The sequence below is a fragment of the Cylas formicarius genome, unplaced genomic scaffold (genome assembly GCF_029955315.1).
Source record: "Cylas formicarius isolate icCylForm1 unplaced genomic scaffold, icCylForm1.1 PGA_scaffold_4__25_contigs__length_36172078, whole genome shotgun sequence".
Lineage (NCBI taxonomy): Eukaryota > Metazoa > Arthropoda > Insecta > Coleoptera > Brentidae > Cylas > Cylas formicarius.
Genome location: NW_026844334.1, coordinates 24,909,274 through 24,927,866, shown reverse-complemented (window position 1 = coordinate 24,927,866; position 18,593 = coordinate 24,909,274). Strand labels below are relative to the sequence as shown.

The 18,593-nt window shown below is 32.4% G+C and overlaps 3 protein-coding genes across 53 annotated transcripts in view; 2 read left to right on the top strand and 1 right to left on the bottom strand.

Annotated features, from left to right (window-relative positions):
• Positions 1 to 1,009: 1,009 nt before the first annotated feature.
• Positions 1,010 to 2,482, top strand: LOC132700949 (uncharacterized). Its single transcript, XM_060668548.1, has 2 exons — positions 1,010 to 1,292; positions 1,348 to 2,482. Exons 1-2 carry the CDS (start codon positions 1,109 to 1,111, stop codon positions 2,283 to 2,285), a joined length of 1,122 nt encoding a protein of 373 aa, XP_060524531.1. The 5' UTR covers positions 1,010 to 1,108; the 3' UTR covers positions 2,286 to 2,482.
• A 619-nt stretch (positions 2,483 to 3,101) lies between these two features.
• LOC132700651 (cyclin-dependent kinase 2-like) lies at positions 3,102 to 4,621 on the bottom strand. Of its 2 annotated transcripts, none has more exons than XM_060668115.1 (5): positions 4,411 to 4,621; positions 3,932 to 4,142; positions 3,608 to 3,880; positions 3,348 to 3,551; positions 3,102 to 3,297 (listed from the first exon to the last, which is right to left on the bottom strand). In XM_060668115.1, exons 1-5 carry the CDS (start codon positions 4,557 to 4,559, stop codon positions 3,148 to 3,150), a joined length of 987 nt encoding a protein of 328 aa, XP_060524098.1. In that variant the 5' UTR covers positions 4,560 to 4,621; the 3' UTR covers positions 3,102 to 3,147. The 2 variants fall into 2 exon arrangements, with proteins under 2 accessions (XP_060524098.1, XP_060524099.1); XM_060668116.1 differs by lacking the exon at positions 4,411 to 4,621 and adding an exon at positions 4,241 to 4,359.
• Positions 4,622 to 5,209: 588 nt separating this feature from the next.
• The window catches only part of LOC132701449 (modifier of mdg4-like), a 131,526-nt gene continuing 118,142 nt past the window's right edge, over positions 5,210 to 18,593 (top strand). For 39 of the 50 annotated variants that reach the window (XM_060669383.1, XM_060669371.1, XM_060669384.1 and 36 more), the window contains exons 1-3: positions 5,211 to 5,382; positions 5,507 to 5,871; positions 6,789 to 7,191. In XM_060669383.1, the coding sequence (XP_060525366.1) occupies positions 5,515 to 5,871; positions 6,789 to 7,191 (760 nt within the window). In that variant the 5' untranslated portion in view covers positions 5,211 to 5,382; positions 5,507 to 5,514. Of the gene's footprint in view, positions 5,383 to 5,506; positions 5,872 to 6,788; positions 7,192 to 16,383; positions 16,460 to 18,593 lie in introns of all 50 variants that reach the window. The other 11 variants (XM_060669332.1, XM_060669338.1, XM_060669335.1 and 8 more) reach the window with 2 other exon arrangements.

Below are 18,593 nucleotides of genomic sequence, written 5' to 3'. Positions count from 1 at the left end.
CTGGAGTTAATAATAAAAGCTCTAAATTAACTTTTGCTACACAATAGTTTGTTCACAATCGAATTCGTTTATTTTATTTTATTAGAAATCTTTGATCTCTTCAGAGTTTAGTAAAATTTATCATGCTGGTTGTATTTTTTAAATTTCAAATAATTCAAAATGTCAACGAAATTTAAAATATACCATAGAAATAAAAAACAGCGACTAAGTTTAAATTTTCAGCAAACCAAATGGACATATTTTTAAATTATGTATAGGAGTATCCGAAAGTGCTTAATTTCTTTTCAAACTGATATTTTACAGCTGATCATTTACTTTTTTTGTTACAATTTTTTTGTCAGGTGGCTAATTAGACTATACTTCAATTCTAATTTAACGTCTGTGACGTCACAAGGTACTATAGTCATTTTCTCCAACCAACTTGCAGGTTTAGTTTTGCTTTGGGTTATTTGAGTTTGTTTTCATTCTATGGCGGAAAATTAAAATATGGTGGTTGCTTGGAACAAACAAAGCTTTTAAACCATTTGAGTCAATAACGTCATAAACATATTAAAAGATATTTTTGTTGCATTCTAATTTTCGAACTTTCGATTCTGCTTGCAATTTGCCAAGCTCCTTGACTAGATATTCCAATATACTAAAGTACTGGAAGTGTCCCTAGCAGCTCGAGGTCGTGGTTAACAAACAAAAACGAAGTGGTTATTCTAATGTAGGTAGTATAAAAAGTAAATTGATTACATGACAAATAATAATAATAATAATAATAAAGTTCTTTATTTGAATTATATACAATATAACAATAACAAGATAACATTTTGGCAATAAGGCGAGATTCAGTCTACTAAAGATTAGTATACTGTTTAGTAATGCTACGTCACTGGCCGTTCCATTAAGAATCAAATTACAGTTAGTAACTTAGATATTTTCCAACTGTCGATTGATGTTGATTTTGGTTAGTTTGTAATAGTAACCACAAGAATAGAAAATATAGGCTCGTTGTCCTTTTAATTTTGCTACCGGAATTTAAGAAGAAGAGAGACAACCTAAAATTTTGGGAACATTTTTCATTTGTTTAGAAATAAAAAAACTGGCAATATATTGTTTATCTATGGACGAAAAGGCAGACCCCACAAATTTAGAAGAAAATGCGAATGCTGAGAATGGTACTTATATTTTCTTAGATTTTAATGGAAAACTTCCAAGTGAATCTCTTGAAGAAAAAACATTTCTTCGCATTGCAAATCTACATAAAGAGCATCCCCTCATACAAGTCAACGATTTAGTTTTTAAAGGTAGGCCTTCATACAGACCATAAATCAGTTACTCTAGTTTTTTACTTATTTTCAGGTAAATATGATTACAGCATTGGCACAAACTTATTTTTTGAGAAATGTGATGGGCTTGAATCACCTGCATTATCAGTTTTTGAAAAAAAGCCTGCCAAGTTTGTAATATCGCAAAGCAAAGTGATACATTTTAAACAAGCAAGGATTTCAACTCGAAAATCAGACATTCCCTTCAATAAACACAACATAAATTATAATTTAGACTGGGATTACAATGAACTTTTAAAACAATTTGAGCAAGGCTCCCTAGATTTAAAACAATTAGTAAAAAGTCAAGACAATGACATTGAAAATGAGGATGATGGAGTTACAAAGAAAATTCCTGAAAAAGAACAAATTGTAACAGAACATGTTGACAATATGGATACTCATGAATTCGAGAGTTTGTTAGTTAAAAAAGCTCCAGTAGAAAAAACTGAAAAACACAAGAGTTTGGAATGGGAGTACATGAAACTTCAAATGTTAGCCAGACAACCAATGAGAACCAAAACCATTTCAGAAGTTGTATCTGTTTCTGCATATCAGGATATCTATGAATATAAAAGTGTTGAGTGCAAAGTTTTGCAGCCACCTTTATTTAAGACAAGTATTATAGGCTTATGTGAGGAGACATTATGGCAGTTTATAGACCTCAATAGATGCTGTACAATTGGTCTTATTTCATTGTCCAATGATTTTCCAAGAAAACTGACAGATTATGAAAAACAGAAGATTTTAACTCTTGAAAATTTTGATAATTTATCATTGCCAGTTAGGCTGATTGTTTTAAAGGCTCAGATAGAAAAACTTGAAGTTCACATAGAAAAGCTCCAAGAACAGGATTTGATCAAGGTTGATGAATATGGTCGGCAACCTCAGGAAACATTAAAGTTTTATAAGAAGTTAGTTATGTCATTACAAAGGAAGTTGAAACAAATATCAGAAACTACCAATGAATAACTTTGAACAAAAATGTTGGATACAATTTTGAAGTGATTTTTGAAAAATAAAAGTTGAAAATAGAAAAATGGAGTCTTTCACTTCGGGTAATGGATGGAATGAATTTAATATATGGAGCTCCAAGTACTGGAATCTGTCAGCAATTAGGTATATTGGATACCTATCTATTGATATGTCCATTTATTTTTAAATAAAACCCAAACCAAAAACAATGTTTATCTTCTTGTCTGTTTTATGTTCTCTATCCCCTTAGTGCCATTTCACTCACCTAATATTTGTAAGACATTGTGATTTGTGTTCTTTGTACTTAACAATCAAAACAAATGATATAATATTGCAACAAGGCCAGTTACCAAACAAAACTAACCTAAACATTATTTTTTAAATAGCTTAAGTTTAGGAGAATATCAGATAAAGTGGTATGGAAGCTAACTCCAGAATGAAGCAAAGAAGCAGGCCCTTTATAATGGTGTAATATATTTTGTAAATACCATATAAACGTAAAAAACTACACAACAAAAATTGAGGGTGTGATGTAATGAAAATATTTCCTTCTCCCCTATTATTTCAAAAGAAAATTTTTAATCCTTATATTTTTATTTTTTTTTTGAAATCTTAGTTTTTAATTTTTTTACATTCACAGCACCATCCAAGCAATAATTTTTGTAATGGAGAGCAAATTATTTAAAAAAAAAATGTTGCTGTCACCCACATATTTGTAATATGCTAATGAAAATATTCAGCCGGAATTTTAGAGATACTCCCAAGTTTATGTTTAATTCATAATAAAACATCTAGGTATTGTCAAATAAAATATTGCTTTATTTAAGTTGTTAAAATTTTTTAGAAATGTAAATTAAAATTAACTATTAATAGCTTCAGACTCAGTCTCTCCAGTATCATCCCGAAAAACAGTAAGGTCTGGAGTTGTGAGTTTAGCTGATTTGACATAATTTAACTTGAGCAGTTCCTTTGCTGTTCTTCGTTTTGCAGGATCATAAGTTAACATATGCTAAAAAACAAGTCATAATTTTTTTCAATTAGCAAAAATAACTATACAACTTTTAAAATTTCTTCCTCTTCTAAACAGTGAAACCTAATGATGTCCTGCAATTGCCTTGGTGGCCATACTGGGAATGTTGGTTTAAAATCTGGAAGAAGGGTGACTCCTTCCCAGATATCTTCAGATGGAGTTCCAAGTACTTTAAATATTTTGTAGAGTTGGTCAATTTCTGAGTCACCTGGAAACAGTGCCCTTTTCATCAGCTAAATATAAAAAAATAATTTGTCCCAGTGGGAAGTTTATTATTTGGTCATACTACCATTTCTGCCATTACACATCCCAGACTCCAAACATCAACTCCAGTGCAATACATTTTTTCTCCTAGCAATAGCTCTGGGGCTCTATACCACACCGTTATAACTTCATGGGTATATGTTCTAGTTGGTAATGAAAAGGCTCTGGATAACCCAAAGTCGGCCAGTTTAATGTGACCTTCTTTATCAACAAGCAAGTTCTGTGGTTTTAGATCTCTATGCAATATCCTATGACAATGTAGATAAGCCATTGCATCTAGAAGCTGCTTCATGTAGCTCTGCATAACATATTTTTATTGGATGCTCATAAGAATTTATTTCATACTTACTCTTATCAGCTCTTGCTCGAATGGTGCTTTTGTACTATCCATATATCTTTTGAGATCAAGTTCCAAATACTCAAATACTAAATACAATTTGTCTGTAGTATACATCACATCCAATAGTTCCACAATAGATGAATGTCTTACACCTTTGAGTAAAGTTATTTCACGCATTGCTGTGGAGGGAACTCCTTCAGAGGTTCCCCCTTTGTAAAACCTGAAATAGTTATCGAAATTTGCAGCTGTTTAACATGATTTTGGTATACAGTGTGTATATGAGAGTTGCAATGAAAAGTAATCTGGTAAAGTACTTACACTAACTGTTAGTGAAGAAATGCCAAAGGCAGCATAAGCTGAATCATGTGGTGCTATGAGACAAATACCTTACACAACACCATACAATTCAACTCACTCTACCTTTATAAATATGTTAGTCTGATCACACCTGCCTGACTAGAAAAGAGAATATTAAGTAAGGAACTTACTTTTGTAACTTAATTTTTTTAAGTGCCACATTTTTGCCAGTCAGTTTGTTTTTTGCTTTATAAACAACGCCATATGTGCCTTCTCCCGCTTTTCCTAGTTTTAAAAACCGATCTAATTTATTATCATTATCCATAGTCCTGAATTTCATTAGAGTTATACGCACGATACATTCGTTTATTTAGCGGGAAAACAAACTTCGTGTAAAAAGGAGCCATTACTGTTTATGAATTGTCAAATCACACACGCATGCGTGTATATCCCGTTCAATAACCCAAATTCAGTTGGAAACATTTTCTAAATTAATTTGATAACGTTTATAAAGATTTTAAGTAACTTGCTGATGAACTTTTGTTTCGCCAAGGTCGGTAGGGCGGTTGATGCAAGTAATGATTGATTCTGGGGCACCTAACTTTGGCGAAAAATAGTACTAAAATTAATAAATTTTTTTAAAAGTTTCTGTTGCTAATAACCAACAGTTGCGACTATCCAGAATAGTTGTGAATGTTAGTATTAGTGAGAATTGTTTTGGTTAGTTTAGAAAAAGGTCATTAATACGGAAGTAGGTACCTACAACTTAATATTAATATGGAATGTGTTCAAACGAAACTATTTCATAATGTTTATGTCAGCTCAAAATATTTACGAGTTAGTAACAGAGAATAGTCTTTTATTAGCTTTCGTCTTTTCAACTCCAATATTATTTCTAAAATTATTATATTCTAGATTTTCCATTTGGATATAACTTAGGAATTTTGAACCATCCGCGGTTGAAGCCGACGCCGTTCGGCAGCGCCCTCCTGCGAACATTTTAGTCCGTTTGGCGTCATTTTAAGCGGGTGTGGATGAATTCCGTTTCTTGGTGGATTTTGCTGCCAATTTTGGCCACCAAACGTTGAAAACGGTTTCGTTGTCATTCTTTAAAGGTGTAATGTAATAAAACCCAACAGTAGAAGTGGAAGTTTCGATACGAGGTAAGTTATTCTTGTCTGTTTGAAAACTAATTGTTGAGGCTCACCGATCATCCGGTGGCCATAATGGCGACGCGTATCTTACGAAAGAATGCGGTTGACAATGCACCTCTTTGCGATATTTCAGAACCGGCCATGGCGTCGGAGCAGTTTTCGTTATGTTGGGACAATTTTCACAAGAATATGAGTTCCGGCATGAACTCACTGCTTGAAAACGAGGATCTCGTGGACGTGACGCTTGCCGTGGAAGGCAAATGCCTCAAGGCTCACAAAATGGTGCTGTCGGTGTGCAGTCCTTATTTTAAAGAACTTTTTAAATCGAACCCGTGTCAGCATCCTATAGTATTTATGAAAGACGTTAGTTATGTAGCAATTAGTGATTTACTTCAGTTTATGTACCAAGGGGAAGTACAAGTTAGTCAGGAGAATTTAACTACTTTTATTAAGACTGCTGAGGCCTTGCAAATCAAAGGATTGACGGGTGATGGAAATGTAAGTTGTATTGTTAAAGAGAATGTTTCAAAACATATTCAAAAATAGAAGGGGGTTATTCCTTTGTAAAAATAAAGTTATATAAACTTTGTGTTAAAAGCCATCGGTGCTACAAATGTCACAGAAAAAAATGGTTTTTATTTTTTATTTTAGAAACAAGAATATAATAATAAAATATTAGGGACCTGTTACTATTAATAAAAAAACACTTTCTCCATATTTCTTTATTTTATTTTTTGAATTAGTGGAGTACATTGAATTAGACTACCCCTATCATTCTTAACAAAATTTAAGGAAAAATTTATGTTACAAAATAATTTATTAATAAACATTTCTGAAACTAATCACAATAGCAAGACACCTAGGGCAAAACAAAAATTCAAGTTTTATAGTATTGTAAGAAAACTCTTATTATTGTATAATTAAATGATTATTTAATGAATTTCTGATTGAATTTATGTTCAAACTAACTGAGCAATGTCAATTAAAGCAATAATATGAAACCTATGAATGTGACAGCAGTCCACTAGTTTTCTTTTTTTGTATAATACACTTTTTGTTAATCTTATTATGCCATGCTTCTGATTTATTTTTTTTTATTGAGAGATAAATAAGTTTTTAAATGCAACATAAAAAAATTGTCATTGCATAAGTTTTTACCTAAATTTAGTTCAGAAGAATTATAGATGTCAAATTCAATCCCTTCCTCATATAAAAAAAAATCTGTATTCAGTTTCAAGAAAAAAAAATGAAAACATTTTTCCTCCATGTTTGTAGCATGATATCTCTCCAAAGGTTGATATTTTAGCCACCAAAGACCTTTTGTTTTAAACAAGGAACCACCCTCTTAAATTTTTCACATTTATTTGGAAACACCCTGTATGTCTATGGCTTAGTTTACATGTTTTACTTACCAGGGTTCTGTGGATAATGATGAGTCGGTCCACGAAAAATCTACTCCTGCACCGGAAGATACCTACAAACCTGTCCCTAGACCTAAGAAACAACCACCAACACCTGTGGTATCTTCCACGCCTGCTCCAAAAAGACAAAGGCTAAGTGATTCTCAGCCCACCCCATCTGCAGTGGTTACCAAAACTGAACCAGTAAACTCTAGTAGTGCCGAGACTCCACCTGTTCAGTTTAAAGTTGAACCTTATGACCAGAATCAAACCTTAACGATACCAGATGACGATGGGGATAATTTTGGTGATGATACTCTGGATGACAATACAGCTGACGACACGGAGGACTATAGTATGATGGAAGGTGAAGAACCCCAGGCTGGAACTAGTACAGATGGCGCAGGTGAAGGACAAGGTAGGTGACATTTTTTAAAATACTGTTAACTCATGGAAAGTTCGCGGCTTAAAGACAGCACCCATGTTTTGACGGTTTTTTTGCGGCATTCAAGAAAAATATCGCGCCTCGGTTAGTCATGTTGTAAATGTATACTTTTGTAACAGCCCAGTTTTCTAAAATTACTTTTTTGATAAATTACTTTAATTGGGAAGGAATAAAATTTATAAGCACAATTTATTGAATGAGCCATATTGAATTTTCGCTATATAATCTAGTATTTCAGTGATTTATTTTTTAAAAAGTATTTCTTGTGTCGAAAGTTATATCTTTTTTAATATAACTGTTGGTTCTGGCTTGCTTTATGCACCATGCAACACAGAAGAATATGGAGCAATACATACAATAAAAACTAAAACACTGTGTGTAGGTCACAAACTCAGACCAACACAAAATTTTTAACAATCATTTTACGAGAGTTGATATTTTGACTTTTACTTTGACTTTATATTCAAACAAATTCTGGAACAGCAAATGTTTGTGCATATATTTGGAAATATTTATTATTTCTTTGCATTTTGCGTCATGGGAGAGAACCATTGTGTTGTCTTTAAGCATTTTTTAGTTCTCCTAATGTCAATTCATCCATTTTCTTATTTCCGATTAATACTTTCCATGAGTATTTACCTTCATGTAATTTTATTGCTTCAAGAAGGTTTCAGTTTTTAATTTCTTTATATTAAATTTGGTAACTGTAAGCTAAAATTACATGAAGATGTAGATTTTTGTTATTGCAAATGTTTAGATAGATGTGTGTGTATATTTGACTGTATTTTGAATTTTTATTTTTTGTTTGTAATTACTTTTACAAACATAGTTAATGGGTTGACACTCAACACTATACTTTTGTGGTTTGTGACATTTGTCACAAACTAACAAACAGTTGTAGTAATTTCTGTCCCGAGTGAGCATTTGCTTTTCTCGGATTTTTTTAGTGAAGTGTTTTACAACTGGTTCAAAATTTGGAAGTTGATGCTACTTTGCATTAAAATCAAGTTTACAAGCTAATCAGATAGCTTCGAATTTCGTTTTCACTTACTTCATAGTTGAAAACATTAACAAAATTCGAATTTAATGTGTGGTTAGTTTCTAAATTTGATACAGAGATTTAAGTACATGAGCATTTTCTGATGTACTGGTAACTGGTGGGGACGCAAAGGTGCAACTGCAATTTTGCTAGGAAAGCAAGGGATTGTTAAATATTTTTCAGGCTCAGTTTTGGGTATGAAAAAAAGTTTTAACAGTTCCTAAAAATTGGGATTTGCTCTGTATTACATTGGTACAGTGAAATATGTGTGTGGGTATATGAAAATTAATTTTATGGGGGTTTATATAAAATAGGGTGTACAAGTCTGAGCATTGGATATTTAATGTGAATTTTTAAACATTCACTTTTATAAATTAAAGTGACTAAACGTTCGTTGTGGCGCCACAAAAAGGTGTATTTCATTTAAAGTGTATATTGTATATATTTATGAGTTCAAAGCACTTCTAAAAATGTACACTTTAAATTTCAAGGACCTAACATTTGTGATTGCTTGGAGAGTCAATTGCCGGCAGTCATTAATCTACTATTTGATTCTTTAGTTTTATGTTTATATTTTTGGAAGTGTTTTTTTTATGTATGTATGCATGCATGTATGTATGTTTCCTTGTGTCATTGGTTTCCTGTTCTTATGTGACACAAATGCCTTTGAGAATTTTTTTAAATTCTTTAAATAAATTGTTTTGGTTATATTTTTGTAAAGAAAGTTGACTCAACATTATCTAGAACATGGCTGTTCTCCAAACTGGACAATGGATTCATCAATTCGCCGAAACACCAGCATCGATTCGCCAATTAATTTTTGAGAAAATAAATATTAATGTTATTGAAATGGTGTTCTTATTTTTTGAGGAATTTTTATCTTAGAGTATTTATGTATTTAGTTTGTCCTTAAAAATGAGACTTACAAATTAGTGGTTAAAGTGTTGCCTAAAATAGCAGATTTCGTTTTGGGATTATCAGATTGCTTTTAATTTTCTATATATTGATTGGGTTTATTTACTTTTCAAGATAGTTTACTTACTTGGTGCTCCTTGCTTTGATATTTCCAATCTGCTATTATAGTCTATTGTGTTAAATGTTAATTCAAAATGGCCAAATTTTTTGTTTTTCTAGTCCCTTCCAGATGATTTTAATTTGGCCGTTATTAGGAAGCGTCGCCGTCGATCTTTCAAAACTTATTCGTAGTCAGTTGTTAGTACAAAGTTAAACAAATTAAAAGTTAAACATAAATTAACTTAAGATTTGATGAAACGAAATTTTTTAAATTCTTAATTTCTCTATTACATTTAGTTTTTTATAGTTGCTTAATAATCCACGCTTTATGAATTGCGATATGAATTGGTCAATTTAACACAGACGTAAGATTCAAACAAGGTATTTGAAATATATACTTCGCGCTGATGAACCATGCTTGGAGAACTTCAGGGCCATTGCGTCGTTGAACAACTGCTTGGTGTTGTTTTCTACTGAATGCCACTTTTAGTCACCGACCAGAATTGCGCCTTGGTAACTGCTTGCTGATTGACCACGGGAGTCGAGTGCAACAAGGTTTCTTGTATCTTTATTTTAGAATTAATAAACAATAAAATATTCGCATTTCATTGATTCCATTAATGGCTAAATGTTAATTTATCTGCAGTTGTCTGTTAGTTAAAGTGTTGAAGCAAAATTTTTCAAAAACATCAAATAGATATTGTTTTAGGGTCTGCAATATGCAGTGTATTCCAGTGTGATACAATCATTATTAAAATCAATATTTTCAAAGGGTTTATTTCTAGTTAAAATTGATTTCATTTTTACCAGTTTTTGCAAATGCGTAAAAGTAAAAATGGTTGTTTTGTCAAAATTATATTAAACCAGTTTCCAAGTACAGGGTGTGGTAATTAAATTAAATCGGATGGGCCTTTAGAGCATAAATCATTTATACAAGTTTAATGCCAAGAACGGGTGAGCGGCATTTAGTGTGCGCAATAGCGCAAACATTTGTTTTTGGTTTTATGAAAAAAGGAGTTGTTCTTAATCAAAAGTCTTGCATTTTTAAGTACAACCATCCTATAAGAAATTCGTTGAGCAGTTTACGAATTTCTGTTATAAATTAATTATCGAAATTTTGTAAATTATACGTTAGCTTGGTTCATTTCTAGGTTCTGTAACCAATGTCATAAATATTATATTTTATTATACAATACATACTAACTCAACATTCACTACAATATTGTGAATAAAATGATCTGGCTCTAATTGGCTAAAGTCCCAATCAAACCACCATCTTTGATCCTGGATTATATTTGCATCGATTTTCTGACATGGTTTTGTAAATATAATTTTCAAATTTCAAATGCTAAAACACAAGTTTTCAGTTGAAATTGTGGATTTTTTTCAACAAATGCTTCGATAAACCTTTTATATGGCTCAGCAAATTTCATATCAGATAGTTGTATTTCAAGTGCGAACTTTATTGAACACACTGTATTCAAATTGTGTATCATATTTTGGTGGTCATTATTTTAGGAGGAAAACTTGCTTCGGATATTTTCTCTCAACGTTTGGAAACGAAATTTTTTGTTTTTTGAATAAAAACGAATTCCTCCTCCGCCTATATTAAATATAAATAAATTTAATAAGTTTATTTTCAAGTGCAAACTTTAATGAACACACTGTATTCAAATCTTTCGGTGGTCATTATTTTAGGAGTAAAACTTGCTTCGCATCTTTTCTGTCATCATTTGGAGACGAATTTTTTTGTCTTTTGAACAAAAACGAATTCCTTTGCCAAAATCAACTGCAAATAAATTTAATAAGTTTATGCCTAACTTCAAAAACCTTGATACCTGAAAATTAAAAATTATTTTGTTTTTTAAGTTTCAATTTGAAAACAAGATCAATCAGAGTTGAGGTTGAATTGTCCAGTAGAATTTTAGAACGATTTCTTTCAACCTGGTATCCCTAGATCAAGTAATTGAGTTTATCCCTACATGTTAGAATTCGATTATTTTTCAGTTTTCGTTAAGTCGGAGATTTCAAATAATTTTAAAATTAAAATTATTTTTTCACCAAGTTCAGCATAGGCTTAAAGATTTAGTAGTGTTATAATATATTTATTTTTTTTTTTATTGATTCTTGATCTTATAGAAATCGAAATGGTAATAATTGCCTGTTTTAAGTAACAGGTGCTCAGTCTAGCGTACAATATGTAAATATGTAGGCTTTGTTCCAACCACAGTCGGAAACTGTTGGAACTGTAAATTTCTGTCACTTAAATGATTTTTGTTGGGCAAAAAACATTGACCATATCAAAAAATCAGTTGAGTGACAGAAATTTACAGTTCCAAATTGGTTTCTGACTGCGGTTGGAACAAAGCTATAATATGTAAAATGCTGTATCATTTTGGTAGCAAATGCAGGGTGTCTCGGTTGTTCGTAGTTGGCACTCCTTCTATTTCAGCTCTGACAACTTTTCAAATAGATAAAGACGAATTCTTTTCGAACGTTTTACGTAGAAGTCAGTGGCGTATATAAACTTCTGGACTCCTCCGGCGTCGGTTTTTGTTGAGTTAAACGTTTCAGTCGACCTCGGATGAAGCCGAAAGGATGATTGGCGAAACGTTAGCAAGTTAGACTCAGCAAAAACCGACGCAGGAGGAAACCAGAAGTTTTGTAAAAAGGTATTACAGTAGCCTGTGGAAATTTTCTCCAAAAAAAACTTGTATGTTATTTTTTGTGTTTGAAGTCAAGTTTGCTAGCTTTTCAAATTATAATGGATGCCGAAAAACAATTTTTTGGTAAACTAGGAAAAGAATTCGTTTAATTTTTTTCCACTATTGAAATAATTATCATCGCTTTCAGAAAAAAGTCTTCGCAATGCGATTGCGTTTGGGAAATCTATTAAACTTTAGGATAGTGTTCTTTTATTTTTATATTTATATATTATGGAACGTGTTGTATTGCTACTTTATAGTTTCTTCCCATAAAAGCTTCAGTTTTATCGGATACTCTCATAATATCTTACGTCGTGTATCCAAAAGGTTATTTCAAAATATATTTTAAATAACTGCAGGTTATTTAACTAGTTTTAAAAATATTCTATCAAAAAAAAATATCACGTCATTTACTTCTTTGTCAGTCCTTTTATTTTGGCTTGAGATTTTCATATGCGGTTCCATTCTCACAAGCACTTCCTCACAAGATTCAATGATTTTTTGTACTCGGAAGGTTCAAAAATGCTCGATTAAATGCTTGTTGAATTACATTCGATGAGCTAACACACGCAAGCAATGCATTTATTATTTTCTCATATGTTCTATTGGCCAATTTTGTTTTCAATAGCAGCGTCAGAAACTTTATTTCTACAGTGCTCTACCGAATTTGGGAATAACGCACTCCCGTGATTACCTCTGTTAATTTTTATTAGGTATATCCATGAAACCCACGATATTTCAAACCTATTTCGAAAAGCCGCTGCCTATTACGTCTTACGATATTCCTGTGAAAAATTTGCGCTTTCTTAATAAAACGGAAAAAGAATACAAGGAATAGTGAAGCGGCGGGTGTTTTTGGCGCACCGCTGTATAAAGCAATTTTGTTTTTCGTTTTTTTTTATGTTCTTCGTATCTCATTAATGAAACGGTTAAAAACTGTTTTTGATGTCAGATTCAATGACCTCGGTAGAAGGTCGGTAGATTTTTACGTGTGTCTGGTACATTCAATTTTGTGCAAGTTTTGTTACTTCGCAGGCACTTAGAAATGAGGCCTAACACTCGAAATTCTTGTTGAAATTGAGGAATAAAAACTTGATGATTCTAATGCATTACATTTTACTCATTGTATTCTCTTTCTGAAACCTTTCTAATATATAACCAAAATCTGCAAACGGAAAAGAAATTTCAATAACCTAACTAATACACTTAATTGGTTAATTTATATCTTCTTAAAGTAAAAACAATAAAGATCGAAACAATTTTTTGTTATATTCCTAATTACATTCCTAAATTACATCCCTTGGGTTCATTTCAACGATATAGCAGTTTTTGAATGGTCGGTTCGTGTCAAGATGCTAGTTCAAAGAAGCGACAACGTCGCATCATCCAAAACATCGCTTATGCAAATTTCAAATTTTCAAAACGGTTTAAACGTTCAGTCTAACTTGCTATCCGCAAATTTAAATTTTACCATGTGCCCAGTAGCCCGTTTATTATTACCTGTAAAAAAACCTAAAAAATGTAAGACAACAGTTTGGATTTACTTATACTTTTAAAATATGTTGTGATATATACAGGATGTTGGTATGTTCGTGTACAACAACTTTTTAATTTTAAATGGACACCACCTTGTTACTTTCGAAAATCGATGAAATCAAATTTTCGAAAGTATCTGCGCTCGTATAAAATTTTTATATCTCGGACCGGTAAGTCCTACGGGATCGCCGTTGGTACAGAAATGATCACCGTCGAAAAAAGAAATTTTTTTTGTCTCTCCGTTATCGTCATTTGGTTTTTCCTGAATAACTTTCGAACCGTTGGAAGTACAAAATTGAAATTTGCCTCCTTTTTAACCCTCTACGAGGCACATAAGCTTGTAAGAAATGGCACTGATCCGACGCCGGTGTCCGACTTTTTTTCGCGATTTTCGACTGTTTTTTAGACCTTGCTATGAAACACGATAAGTGTTCGAAATTTGAAGCAGTGACAGAACCTATTGAAAATTGGGGGGGGGGGGGCTGGTGGGTCGGGAAGTATTCTAAAAAAATAAAAAATCGCGCGTATTACGGTCTACAAAAAACATCATTTTTCCAAAACTGTTGCGTAGCAAATTCAAAAAAACTGAAAAATGGGTCCCACTAGTATTGAAAATTGGTTATAACTGAAAGACTATGATTCAGATCTCACTTTCTTTTATATTGCGATATAGACCGCATAGACAGCAAAAACTTTAGTATTTTAGGTTTTCACTTATTGTACAGGATGTTTCTGATATTCTGTGCTTAATGAGAAATGTGTTAAGTGTCCTAAATTTGCAGATATCAACTTCAATTTTAGCAGAGAAGTAAAAGTCCGTGTCCACATTTAAACGCAATAAAATTTTACCAAGTATTTTTTTAAATTTTTTGAAATTTTTTGGTAATTTTGGCTTCAGAAAAATATGTTTTCCTCCATAACCGTTCACCCGACCGGCAGACGCAGGATATCCAGTGCAATAACATTTATTTCGGGCATTTTTTCGGTTATATACAGGGTTTTCAAGTTATAGCCAAAAATCTAAAAGTCCTAGAAAATTGTTCTTTTACAGAGTAAATTATTAGCCGCAAATCAAAAATCGTACAAAATATGGCTAATTGGTTCAAACGGTGTCATATGCCGCATCAAGAGCTACAATTTTTGTATTTGCGGTTTTCGTCTATCACATACGCCACTCCGGATATTTGAAAAAATCCATATTGAAATCGTTATTTCGGGGGCTGTCAAGACCCGATGACGTCATTGATTATTACGTCGCACTTTATGGTTTATGAAAAAACTTATTTTCTCGAAAAACATTTACTATTTTGAAAAAATTCTTGAACCAGGACGCGTGGAAAATACAAATCCAAAAATCCTCTACTTCGAACAATGATTGTATCATATACAGTGTGTGTTGTTTGTGGGCAAAAAATCTAAAATATCCTAAACATTTCCGTTTTTGTGATTAAATTATTGGCGATAAATGAAAAACCGTTAAAGATGGGATAATTTTATTTGAACAGTATCGTAAACCGTGTCATGAGAGAGTTTCAGGTTTCGTCAATCATACAGGGCGCGAGATATTTGAAAAAATATTCGACAACGCTATTATTTGTGCAAATTTTAATATTTACCGATGTTTGCTGTAACTTTGAAGTTCGACGAGATGTGAAGAACAATTTATACATGGTGCATGCACAATTAAATTTTGTCGATTTTGAGAAAGTTCCATAGTGGTTCGCAGGAGTACGATAGAAAAAACAATGCTTCCGTTTACCACACAAAACCAAGTTCTTTCCTTTTATAATAAAAAGCTGCTTCGCGCTACGTGCTACGAACTTGCCCCGCCCAGTGACGATTTTTCGAAATCAATCTTGTTAAGGTCTGTTTCATAGTAAATTATAATCCTTTAATTTTTAACCAATCGAAAACGTGTTTTTTTTCATAGCACCATGGCAATAACATGCCTAAAATCGTTTTTTTTTTTTTAAATGGAAACATCCCATTTTTATATTTTAATCTGTATAAGATCGGTTTGGGAAAAATTGTTGATTTCAAAAAGTTTTTTTAATTGTAAAATTGCGATAACATGTATAGGTATATAAAATACAAACGTACTGTCATATATTTTAAAAGTATAAGTGAATCAAAACAACTTTTGCCTCTAGTTTTTTTTTAATATTTTTTACAGGTTCTTATATAATAAACGGTCCATCTATACAGCAAACCTTCGATATTAAATCTCTATGTAAGTGCATGGTTTGATATTGAGATTTCCGAAATAACTACTTGACTTCATAATACAACGCGAAGCAACAAAATAAAATGATAATCAAGCAGTTACGCAGGAGTGTTTTGGGCGGAGCTCCATCCTCAAGAAGCGGTTTCGTCAGAGCAGGTTGCTGCAAGCAAGAGACGCATTGCAGAAAATATTTGTAAAAAGTCTTTAACGGCAGCAACCGGAGTTTAGATCTTTGATGGTGTTTGGCGGTCGCCGTGTGGGAACTTTTGTCAACGTACGCAATTGGACAATTACTTGGTTGGTTTAAAACCGCTGAGTACCCTTTTTTTCATTGATCAGACGAATTGAATTTCAAGAGATTGACATTTGCACCCATTGAATTCAATTTGACTTGAAAGTTTCATACCCTGTTAATCTGTCAAAAAGTACATTTAATGTAGTATATATGGTGTCAGAATTCATTTCATGTTCTTTGATTTTCTTCGATATTAAAACCTTGAGAAGACGGATTGTAGTTTAGTTGTTCGAATTATTTCGAAAAGTTTGAGTAGCCGAATTTTTCCAAGCAAAATTTCTCGCGTTCAGTTTTTTATATTTTATTTTTGTTTGGTCTTTTGTTATAGTCCTGAATAAATTTTTGTTTGCAGGCATAGGCAGGTGCAGAAGGAAAATTGTCATTGACGGTTATGCTTACGGTACACTTTATAAGGCTTTGGGAAAGACGTAAGTTTTTTGGGGTGCAAAATTATAACTCAGTAACGAAAAGAAAACATTTTTTACATAGTTTGACATAATTGTTATTGCAAACTTGTGCCAATGCTAATACATAGTGTTGTGCAAAACATAATTTATTGTCTAGAAAGTTTATGAGGCACATTATTGCTTCCGTCCGTAAAAAAATACAGGCTGCCGGTTACTGGTAATTTTATCCTTACCCCAAATCCAATACTTCTGCGATGCAAAAAAAAATGCAAGCCTTATTAGATCGTAAGGCGCACATCGAAGCACTGGCGTCGTAACCCACGCAGGGCAGCGCAAAGTACACAAGCCTGGAAATTTGTGGCACTAACCTGTTGGTGCAGCACAGTTCTGTTGTTACCTAGGAGGCAATATATACCTTTAGTTTGGACAATTTTATTAGTACATTTTAAGTTCTGTCTTTGTGACCTGTAAAAAAAAATCACATTGGACAAGGATTTTTTACATAAGTCTTTGTGAATTTGATTTAATTTTCGGACTCAAAGTTCATTTCCAATGCTTCGGAAGTCAGATTAATGAAGTGCTGCTACCATAAAGAAAACTAATAAAAAAGGGAGTTGTAGATTCCCTAGTAAATATCGGAATAGCCCAGCGCCACTGGGACTCATTTTCCGGTGTTAGGTGGAGGGAAATTTAAACGAACCACTTAGAATTTTAGAGAGAAGTAATAAAATTAAAAAAAAAGTCAACACCAAAATAAAAATGCATACAAAATTATATCATTAATCAAACTTCTATTAGATGGTGGTTCCCCTTGTTGTTTACAACTAAGTTTATAAGTAGTCACTGTACCGTAGTCAAAAGGTGCAGTTACGCTGGAAGATAAGCACAAAATTTTCCTTTTCTAACTAAGCAAATATTAAATATGCATGTACATATGCGTGGTGTTTCAAAACATACGAAAAATTTATGGGGAAGAGCAGTTTGTCATATAAACGTTGGATCAAAAGGCGCTTCAAATATGGTGGCAAAAAAATGGTTAATATTTTTTATCTTAAAAACGAAAATAGACAGAACAAAAAAGTATTACCTTGTCTTTACTTTCTTTACTAAATTTAAGGAAAAACTTACTCGGTGACATGGATTTTTTTTAAAACTAATTGAGTTAAATGTTTTCACACAAATAATTTATAAATTATCCTTATTTATTATTATTTTTAATAAACATTGCACGCCCGTACATAAAATGCGTATCTGCAATTTCTGCATTAGTGTAATTCACCATTATTGCAGTCGCAATAAAAAACGTTTTAAGTAATAACACATAATAAATAAAAAAGGGGTATATTTTTTTCATTGCATCAGTTTTGTTTATAAGAATGATACGAGGAGTCTAATTCAATCCCCTTTAAGTTTTTCTTATTTGTTTTGAAATATCTTTTATAATATGTACTCCACACACATAATGAAGCTAAAAAACATTTGTACCTGTACACTCTATACACTAAATTCTAAAATACTAGTGTGAATTTGGGTTTCGCCTGTTGATGTGCTATTTGTAAAAAATGAGAAAGGTAGGTATATAGGGTTAGAGGCCAAAACGAACTTGGAGTTTGAAAATCATAATCTATTCAATTGTCAAAACAGTGTGTTTTTTTTTTTTAAGATATGATCTATATTTTGCTTTTCATTTGTAAGTTTCCAAAGGTAATTTATCCCTATGTAGTCTTAAAAAGAACATAAAAAAGCAAATGTGCTTAAGACCGCAGGACATCTTCCATAACAGTAAAACTACCAATTTCTCTGGTGACCGTTCTCACTGTTCTCCCGCTTAGTGGTATAGAGTCCTTAAGTAAACTTCAGCCGACTTCTACATACTATTAACATACTATACATACATAACTATTAACTCTAGCCAAACGCAAGTCGTCTTTTCATCCAGACATTCGAGAATTGTCGGACTTCGGTCGCAATAGTTGGTAAACATCCAATTTTCGGCAGTAGTAAACCAAAAAGGAATACGATGGCGATGACTGGCTGACAACTGCGGCTGTTTTAAGCTTTTATGGAAGATACTTGTTTTTATGGATTATAAAAAAAAGGTATCATGGCAATGGATTCTATCAGTTTGCAAAAATTTTGTTTTTTTGTGAGAATT